This window comes from Xiphophorus couchianus, chromosome 7 (genome assembly GCF_001444195.1).
Source record: "Xiphophorus couchianus chromosome 7, X_couchianus-1.0, whole genome shotgun sequence".
Lineage (NCBI taxonomy): Eukaryota > Metazoa > Chordata > Actinopteri > Cyprinodontiformes > Poeciliidae > Xiphophorus > Xiphophorus couchianus.
Genome location: NC_040234.1, coordinates 26,068,541 through 26,078,831, shown reverse-complemented (window position 1 = coordinate 26,078,831; position 10,291 = coordinate 26,068,541). Strand labels below are relative to the sequence as shown.

The 10,291-nt window shown below is 40.2% G+C and overlaps 1 protein-coding gene across 1 annotated transcript in view; it reads right to left on the bottom strand.

Moving 5' to 3' along the window:
- The window catches only part of septin12 (septin 12), a 50,226-nt gene extending 40,367 nt beyond the window's left edge, over nucleotides 1–9,859 (bottom strand). The window contains exon 1 of the mRNA XM_028023993.1: nucleotides 9,607–9,859. Within this exon, the coding sequence (XP_027879794.1) occupies nucleotides 9,607–9,661 (55 nt within the window). The 5' untranslated portion in view covers nucleotides 9,662–9,859. The remainder of the gene's footprint in view (nucleotides 1–9,606) is intronic.
- Between the last annotated feature and the right edge of the window lie 432 nt (nucleotides 9,860–10,291).

The window sequence follows — 10,291 nt, the reverse complement described above, 5'->3', positions numbered from 1 at the left end:
AGACGACCTGGTATCAGGTAATTGCTGGCACCATTTCAAACTCTGCTGAAATAATTACCTGTGACAGTAATGTGCCTCATTTCAGCTCCATTTTACCTTTTAGCTGAGCAGACCCTGTTAGACAATATGTCATCTGTTAAAGCCAGCGCCTAACTTTGTTTCTCTGTCTCTTCATTACCTGCAGGTTATTTCACCTGATATACATATGTTTTAAGTAACTGCATGCATGTAGAAATCCCACTGCTATGAACTTTATCCTTCAGTGTAAAGTGGCTGTCATATTTCCTGACACAAGCCCGGGCTATTTAATAAAATCATAGGAATTTTTCTGGTCTAATACCAAGCATTCCATACTTGACAGGTGAAGAGTCAGGGAAGGTGTTACTCTGCCTTATCAGTAGCTGCCTTTTCATTACAAATGTGTCCAAATCTTTGTCTAAATTCTGCTAATGTTGAAAAACACAATTTCACAATTGCGGTGTTTCCATTACAGAAATGAAATGAAAATCACATGTGAATAAGAATCAGAGTCATCAGCGTTGGATGTAAACAGTTACATGAGATATATTCATAATTCAGCCATGGTGCTGGAGCTCATCATCTATCAACCAATCAGAAGAGACGTTGGTGTCTTATTCAGGCATTGGAGCGACAAGTCCCGCCTACTAGGGAGCAGCTACATATGCAGCGTTTTGGGGAAATTGTAGTCAGTGATTTCACAGAAGAGTTATGGATTCTACACATTGGAATGACACACAACTTTTTATGAAATGTGATGCTGTGGAGCTCTGGTGGAGCCAGCTGCACAGTGTTATAAAAAACAAAAAAAGAAATAAACCATCACCCTAATATTACTTCCTGTTGTCTTCTTCAATGTTTTTGCCAGTAGTAAGATGCGGCTGATGCATCTTGTGATGCAAAAAAAGTGTTTCCATTGCAGTTTTGAAACATGAGTCTATTTTGATACGGCTAGGCACGAAAACTTTTTATCATAAAACTTCAGTTTTCTAAATTGGTGTGTTCCCATTAAGCAAATGTATTTTCGCAATTTCAATTTGCGCAATTTTATGGCTAATGGAAACGCAAACATTGAGGTCAAAATCACCATATCTGATGTACAGAAAGAGGTGACGGTACAATACACAAATTATACTTTCAAAGACAAATTGAATTCTACATTGTATTAATATGATTGTATAAAGGTTAACTGGTGAACTGGTTTAACCAAAAACACCATCAAGTTAGTCAGTTTTGTTGATAAACGTAAACAAAGGGAAGTCTTCACTTTGCTCCTGGATCTTAGTCAGGGTTTTATATAAAGTGGAAATAAAAAAAATCTCTTGAATTGAAACCACTTTCACTGATCAGACATGATAGCACATCCTACAGATGCTGGGTTAGATTGGGATCTGGGGAATTTGGAGGCCAGGTCAACACCTCAACTCATTCTTGTGCTTCTCAGACCATTCCTGAAGCATTTCTGCTTAGGGGCAAAATTATGCTACTGAAAGAGGCCATGGCTAGGATTACTATTAAATGATAAATGTCAGTGAACAGCCACATGAATGGCAGACCCCGAGGTTTTCTATCACATTGATTTTTTTAAAGGGGCAGTATCATGTGTTTTTGAGCTATAAAAATCATCTTATAGCACAATCAAGTAATTATGTTACCTCCAGTTGTTTAAAAAATTCTGTATATATCAAATATGACTTGAAAGAAATGTAACTTTGCAATTTAAAACCTTGAAATTGGGTCTTTGTCGCTTTAGGAAATGAATGCTCTTTGTGAAACTCTGCTTTCAGGAAGTTACCACAACATCACTCTATCAACTCTTTAATAATTTTTTTATGAGCGTTTTACTGAGAAGTAGCTCCTATAATGAGCTACTTCTCAGTAGCATTTCTACCAGGTGTTTGCTAATTGGTGCTGGCTAGTCTGAAGGAGCTGAGTGGAGGAGTTACAGGACAGAGCTGCTCTGTGAGGTAGAAGTTCAGAATCTGCAGCTCTGAGGAGGAGCTGCGTCTCAAAGGCAGGGCTAGGTCCAGCCATGCGTTTTGCACAGCTGAATGGTTGCCATGGAGATTAAAGGATTTCTCAAACATGCATGAAAGAATCAAGGCAACAGTCCAGGTATGTTTCTGATGAGGGAATAACACTAACAGCAAACCTAACATTATGTGAACTTGTAACATTAAAAAAGTTTATTCTTTGAAGGAGTTAAAGTCATGGGCCTGCAGCCACAGCATTAAGACCTTTTTCTTCCGGCTCTAGTTCTGATGCTCACATGCCCATAGTTGGTGCCTTCTGTGGTGGACAGGGGTCAGTTATTCTGATTGGTCTGTAGCTATGTGACTCAAACAAACTAGTATGTTTATGTTTATTATGACACATTTCAAAACTCTGAAATCAGTCTGAGATGTCCAAGATGCAGACGAGGGAAAACACATTTGTCCTCTGAGCAATCTCCTGGACTCAGATTTGTCCTTACCTAAAACTGTTTCTCTTCATTTAATTTTTTTAAATTATTTTTTTAAGCATTTTCCTTGTTATTGCACTTTTTAAAGTTATTTCTATGTGCTCATGTGTCTGTACGTACTCATGCTGTTTTCTGCACCTTTTAAATTTCCCCTTGGAGATTAATGAAGTTTTATTAAGTTGAATTGAACTGAAGAACCAGCATCTTCAGGAAGTTAAGCTACATTAGCTTTAGCTATGGGAATCGAGAACCAGTTCTCAGTAAATGACCCGATACAGATTTTCTAATTAACCTCAGTGAAAACTTACTCCACCTTTCAATATGAACATACAGTGAACAATGAATCTGATGGCAGCTTCAAATTGTGTTAAGATGATGTTAGATAATCTACATGTGTGGTTTAGAGGTTAAAAGTTAACTGTAATTTTCCATTACAGGCTGATGCTCTCAGACACTGGAGACCACACTATGGGCTTTCTGCTTTATTTGGTTTAGTTTGTTTTAACGTGTAAAAAAAAAAATAGTTCAGTAGACTAAACTATTTTACCACCATTTGTATAGACATGTTGTTCAATTTTGTTCAGCCATAGCTCCCATGTATGCCTTTTGTAAGCCAGGTGTATCCAACTATGAGAAGATCCCATTCACACCCAGACAACATTGGAGAGAGATTATATTTTCCTCCTGGAACAATCGGCTGCACATCACCACATCTGGGACTGTGTGCCAAGTAAACGGCCCAATCCATGAAATGTGGCAACACATATTAAAAATATGCTGCTGAGAACGACCAGTTATTACACACTGAAACATAAACTGATTTTTCACTGGTGTCTGTGATGCGTACGCTCTGCTTGACATTATTTCAGTTCAACATATTTTATGTACTCTATATGTGCTTGATGATAGACGGACGGACGGACAGATAGATAAATTGTTTTGACTCCCAGGCAGCATACAATCTTCCAATGTCATGCAAAACTCCCACATAGCCATCAAAGTTAAAATTAGAAGTTTCTGAAAGTTTAGTAATTAAGAAACATGGACTGCATTTACACTTAATAGACTTCAAAGTAAATGTAGAAAAATGCTCAGTCGTAAAAAAAAACAACAATGTTTTGAATTTACAAAATATGACACACATCCTGAGGGAAGGTAATTGGGCATGAAACTGGAGTCCTGAGAATGAAATTACTGCAGGTACTGTCTGAGCTGGTGGTCCCATGTTTCTCCCCGCTGCTGCCTCCACCCCATCAGACCAGGCTGCGCTTAGGGAATGGAGCCATGCTACTGCTGCATCCTCAGGCAAGTCAGCCCAGAGCTATAAATGACTCTCCAGAATCTGCATATCTTCACTAGATCTGAGTGGGAAAGATAGGGGGAGCCACCAGGAGAACGTCAACGTGATGCAGGCGGGCCCTACACATGAACATTATCACCATCATCAGTGCATGCCTCCTGTTTACAGCCCCATTATAGTGTTTCCTACTATAGTGTTAGTGGGTGCCTCAACCCTAAAATGGAACCTCTCACCCCTCTTTGGTGCTACATTCAATTGGTTTTCTGTTTGGAAAATAACATCAGAACTAAATCACAACAGCAGTCATTTAAGGTCAGCTTAAAGCTACAGCATGTAACTTTTATAAAATAATTTTTTTTTACATAGTTGTTAAAATGATCATTATGTCATGACAGCTCCCCTGCCTTCTCCCAGTGTCCCCAGTACTAACTACAGGAATACACCACTCAGTCAAAAACAACCGATCAGAGCCAGGAGGATGGACAGATGGACGGATAGACAGAGATTGTTTTAGTTTTCTATCTGTCCATAATCTACACCCACTTATCCTTGCAGGGTTTCTGCCCTAGACAAATTGCCATTCCATTACAGGGCAACGTTGACACAACCCTGCAGCACACACACCCAGGCCTCCTCCCAGTGAGCAGCTGGCTGGCTAGATTGCACATGAGAGACAGGAGTTCCTCCATCTGATGGTCCTGGACTTTGGAAGGAGCAGCCTTCCTCTGAACAGACCTCTCGGGCTGCTGATGAACGTGTGCAGAGTGGCCGTCATTGTCCAGTGCAATATCCTCCTCTGTGCCACAGTAGCCAGAGAGTCCAGCTGACCACTGAGTCTGCCCACCTGATCAGTTTGTCCAACTTGGAAAGGTCTGCCTCGGAAGTTGTATTGCCCCAGCATGCCACATCGAAAAACAGAACACTGGTGACCACAGACTGATGGAACATCTAGCTTCCGACATTTGTTAAAAGATCTTGGCCTCCTCAGGAACTGCATGCTGCTCTTCCTCAGCAGAGTTCTTGGACTGGGTCTGTCAATCCCAAAGCCGATCACCAGCTCCTTAGTGGTGGCAAGTCAGCCAACACTAAGGAGCTGTATCCACTGTGTGGATACTATTGAGCTGCATCTACTGTGTCTGGTGATCTTCCTTCACTATTTCAATAAACCGGTTTTCTGCTTGAACATTATCCCTCCACCTGTGCTGCCATATTCCATTTCCTGTGGTGCCTGTTCTAGGTGCACTAGCTCCTTTTAAATCAAACCATTTACATACCCAACATTGCTCTAAGCCTGGACCAAATTTTGTTCTGATTCTTCTTTTTGCTTTAAGGGTAGTGAGTGAAATTGTCTGCTAATGCCATCTATCTCTATACCTCATCTGTTTGGTCTCTGGAGACTGTTGAAGTTAAAGTAACACATGCAAATGTGAAGAAACGTACGCTCATTTCTTCAACTAACAACGTAATTATTCCCTGCAATTACTGACCAGTGAACTGGTAAACACATAGAGGACAAGAACTTTAACCTGCCAAGTGGAACAACTTTAAGGTGGAGGAGTTGAGTCTGGACTTGTTTATTTCAAAAGATTTACATTTAGCAGAACCACAAGAGCGTAAATAAAACTTGAAAACCCTTAATAAAGTTTACACATGCGTTTATCCAAGATGTCAGGTTTTTACATTATGACTGGCTCATCATAATGTAAGCATATTTATAACAAAGAATCTATGAATTCCATCATTTATTACTAGGAGTTCATTCCTTTCCTAAGAATTCCGTCCTTTGTTACTAAGAAATCTTTACTTTACTAAAAATTCCATATTTTATTACTAAGAATTCATTCCTTGATTACACAGAATTCTGTCCTTTATTACTAAGAATTCCATCATTTATTACTAAGAATTCCATCATTTATTACTAAGAATTCCTTCTTTAACTAAGAATTCCGTCCTTGATTACTAGTAATTCCATTCTTTATTACAAAGAATCCTGTTCTTTGTTACTAGGAATTCTGTCCTTTATTACAAAGAGTTGGGTCTTTTATTACTAAGAATTAATTCCTTGATTACACAGAATTCCGTCCATTATAACAAAGAATTGATTTATGACACAGAATTCCGTCCTTTATTACTAAGAATTCCATCATTTATTACTAGGAATTCCTTTCTTTACTAAGAATTCCGTCCTTTGTTACTAATAAATCTTTACTAAAAATTCCATCTTTTATTACTAAGAATTCATTCCTTGATTACACAGAATTCCGTCCATTATAACAAAGAATTGATTTATGACACAGAATTCCGTCCTTTATTACTAAGAATTCCATCATTTATTACTAGGAATTCCTGTCTTTACTAAGAATTCCGTCCTTTGTTACTAATAAATCTTTACTAAAAATTCCATCTTTTATTACTAAGAATTCATTCCTTGATTACACAGAATTCCGTCCATTGTAACAAAGAATTACATAATTTATGACACAGAATTCCGTCCTTTATTACTAAGAATTCCATCATTTATTACTAAGAATTCCTTCTTTAACTAAGAATTCCATACTTGATTACTAGTAATTCCATTCTTTCTTACAGAGAATCCCATCCTTTGTTACTAGGAATTCTGTCCTTTATTACAAAGAGTTGGGTCTTTTATTACTAAGAATTCCCCAGAGTTCAGTCATGTCCAAACAATCGGACATTGACCCATTTTTTGAGGTGTTGCCTATCCGCTTCCAACGTCTTGTACATTTTACTTCGATCCTGAATACAGACCTGCTTTGATCTGAACCTTTATGTACTTCACAAGCCACCACTGATGGGCGTCATGGTAACAACGAGCTGGTTTGCCGTTTTCTGCTTAGTGATGCTGTGGCGGCATGTCGTGGGTCAGGAGTTGCAGAGCATCTCGTCTTATTCAGCTTGCAGCAGCATTTACCAACACCGTTCCAAAATTTTAAACACCACATTGTGTATCCTGCATTGTATGATCTGTTCTCAACATTCAAAATGTTATTGCAGCTGTAATAACATCACAAATATGCGTAACAGTAAAGCAACATGCAGGACTTCTATCATTTATTTCTGGTCCAGGTCTGTCATCTGTCCCACCGCTGTCATTTCTGTCCAGAAGGACACCGGTGTGACTTTAAAAGTTAAGGCTCACTCACAAAAAAAATCACAATATAAAAGCTAACTACACCAAACAAAAAAAAAGTCAAGACTGCTTTTGTTCCAAATAAACAGACCAAAGGGCTGGAGCTCTCTGAGACGACTGAGAATCTTTGAGAATACCAGGAAGGGAGATCAAAATTTAAAAAATCTCAACACCACTGAGGGTAGAGTACAGATTGTAAAGCTGCACTTTAAAAACAGTGCTAACTTAATAAAATTGGTAATTTGGGAAACAATTCTCTGTCTTCTAGGCCAGTGTTTCTCAACCCTGGTCTTCCTGCATGTTGTTGACGTCGCCCTGCTTTACCAACGACTAATTCAGCTGACTGCAGTTCAGCAAACACCTGTCAATTGAAATCACCTGGGCTGAAGCAAGGAAGCTCCTAAAACACACAGGGCAGTGTGCCTATAGGACCAGGGTTGGGAAGCACTGTTCAAGGCAATGAAACGTGTAGAGGATTTCTGCCAGGTGTCCATTGACAGGGTACAACTACAACTACGACCTTTATTCTCCATACAGAGAGCAACAAGTAATGTACAATGTGTCATTTCATTGAAAAATCTTTAAACCGTGTGGACGTTATCGCTAAAACATCTTGGTACCTTGGTAACCGATCCACACCTGTTGCCTATCTTTGTCCTCTATCTCCACTGCTAATGTCTAATGGTGGAACCATGGTGTCAAATGGATCAGCAGAGACCCTGTCTAACAGTTTAAACTAATTTGTTTAGAGGCCCAGAGAAGCACCTGTCTACACAGAAGAATGTTGAGGACCAGAATCAAAGCAGTGCAGATTTTCTCTTTTCTGTCTTTGCTGGTGTCCCTGCAGGGCTGTGAGCTATGACTGATAACCCCGAGGAAGAGCAAACTATTTAAATTGGGGCGGTCTCCTCCTTCCTCACTCTGAGCAGCTCTGGTGTCCATTAATCTTTTTCCTGACGTTGGCCTTTTATTTAACCGTTTCAAGCTAATCTGTACCTCATACACCCTGTTTCAACAAGGCCGCTAAAACTTTTTAATAACGCTGACAGCAGCTCTGACGTTTGATGGATTATAGAGAAAATTTCAAAGGTGATGGAGAGGGGCAGAGGCAAGAGGAAGCATGCTCTTTCACAGTGCTGCAAGCAGAAATCCATTCAGTGTGATTATGAAAGCTCCATCACATGACAGCAAGACCACTTAATCCTTGTTAACACTGCACTTAAAGACAGGACTGCTGCACCTCCCTTTTCTGAATGGAAAGCAGATACAAAAGGTGTGTAATATCAAGGCTCTGTTGCATTTCAGTAATTTACCACTATGTGCTGTACTTTTGGTATTCAATTTTAATTTTTAAACTCCCTTTTTTGTGTCTAAATCTGTTTTATGCAAGTCACCTTGAATGGTCTTGTACATGAAATGTGCTATTCAAATTAAATTGCCTAAGAAAAAGACCCCATACTGCTCCAACGTGCTGCCTTAATTTAATCTCCAGGTATGAGCGAAGACAAGTAACGGCAGAACATTTAAAGCTGTTTTGTTTCAAGCATAATTGCCTTGTGAAAGCTGAGAATACCTCATGAGATGCAGTGGTGAGAAAATGATCTGCAAAATAAGGAAAATAGAGCACTTTCATGGTGCTCTACCATCAAAGTGTTATATGATAGAATTTAGTCAAATACGTTATATATTAAACATTCTGGGTGACCTTTTCTTGCTTCAGCGTAAAAGTAACACAAAGTGTCTGGAACAGCCACAAGCTTAGTGGTAATTTTTACATGAGTAGTGACCAAGCTGGAAAAAAAAAGTCTATTTTTCCAGTACTGGTAATTTTGAGAGGCAGGTCTACCTAACAATTTCAGAGCAACGCCACACAGTTCCCTGCCTTTCTACACCCGATTCAGCTGATTGCAGTTCAGCAAACACTTGTCAATTGAAATCACCTGGGCTGAAGCAAGGAAACTCCTAAAAAACGCAGGGCAGTGGTGAGAAGATTATCTGCAAAAGTGATGTGTCTGTGACCCAGGGAAGTTTTTTGTAGTTTAATTTGAATTTCAGCATCAAAAGGCGAGCAGCATGTAGCATCAGGCCTACCAACACATGCTGTACTGTACGCATGTTTGTTCACTAAAACACTTGTGCTGACTGGAGGGACTGCAGAGTTTTACCCTGAAGCAGGCAGGAAGCAGGCAGGAAGCAGTCTCACAGCAGCTCATTCAGAGCATCTGACGATCTGGAGATACCCCCACAACACACTCAAGACACACACAAACTCACACACACACCAAACAAGCCCTATTTGATATCCACTTATCACACAGTAGCCACATTCAGGTGACTTAAATGTTTTTCACATGATAGTTGAACTGCAGTCCTGTTGCACTACAACCCAGAGCAGGCTTTAGCTCTGCAGTCTGAAACCAACTGGAACTTTCTTAAGTTAGTGGATTATTTGGAGTAATAAAAAAAACACAACAGAAAACAGAGACATTATAACAGCAAAAGTTGGCAAAAAATTAAAGCTATCAGAAAAAGTTAAACAGATCTACTGTGTCCTTTTTTTTTATTATTATTTTTTTTTAAATAAAATAAAATGGATATCCTCCAGCCAGGGTCTATTTTACTGCGTTCCTTACTTCAGCCTGCAGTAAAGTAATTCAATATTATCGCCCCACATACCTTCAAAATCTGATAAGATCCCAGCGAGGTGGTCATTGACTGGAAGGTCCGACATCCTGTCTAATAGTGGCAGAGATTCCCGTCGCTGCGCTCCAAGGCAGAGGAGAAACGGAACGAGCTCTGAGGGAAACTGTCAGGAAATAACTCAACCCGGTCCGGAGACAGAATGCTGGGCAGCAGATTCCTTCCCTCCAGTTCGGATCTCGCTGGACCGTCGGAGCCCCTGCGTGGCTGTGGGCCCTTCCCCCTGCTTCATGCACAGGGAGCAGCCGGGAGGGATGGGAGGGGAAGAGGAAGGGGGGCGTTTGGGCGGACAGGGTTTGGGCGGAGCCGCATGCAACACCTGGAGAAAAAAAAAAAAAAACTTCAGTAAGAACCCCTCCATCCCCCACAAACCTCCACCTTCACCCGCGGTCTGCACAAGCTGACAAAGCCTCGTTAATTTGCAACAGCTTTCGGGTGACACAAGGTAAACGGTGGGCCTTCCTTTCACTGCTCCACGGGGTGTGAAGTGGATTCTAGTCAGAATGTCGGAATCCAATGATTAGCTGCTGGATACCATTCATTGTGAAGTGTGGAGGGATGTGATAGAAGAGGGAAAATGAATTACTGGAAATGGCAACAGCATGCAAGAAAAAGCACAACGCAGAAAAATAAATGAATTAGTGGAAAAACTCACCGCGTT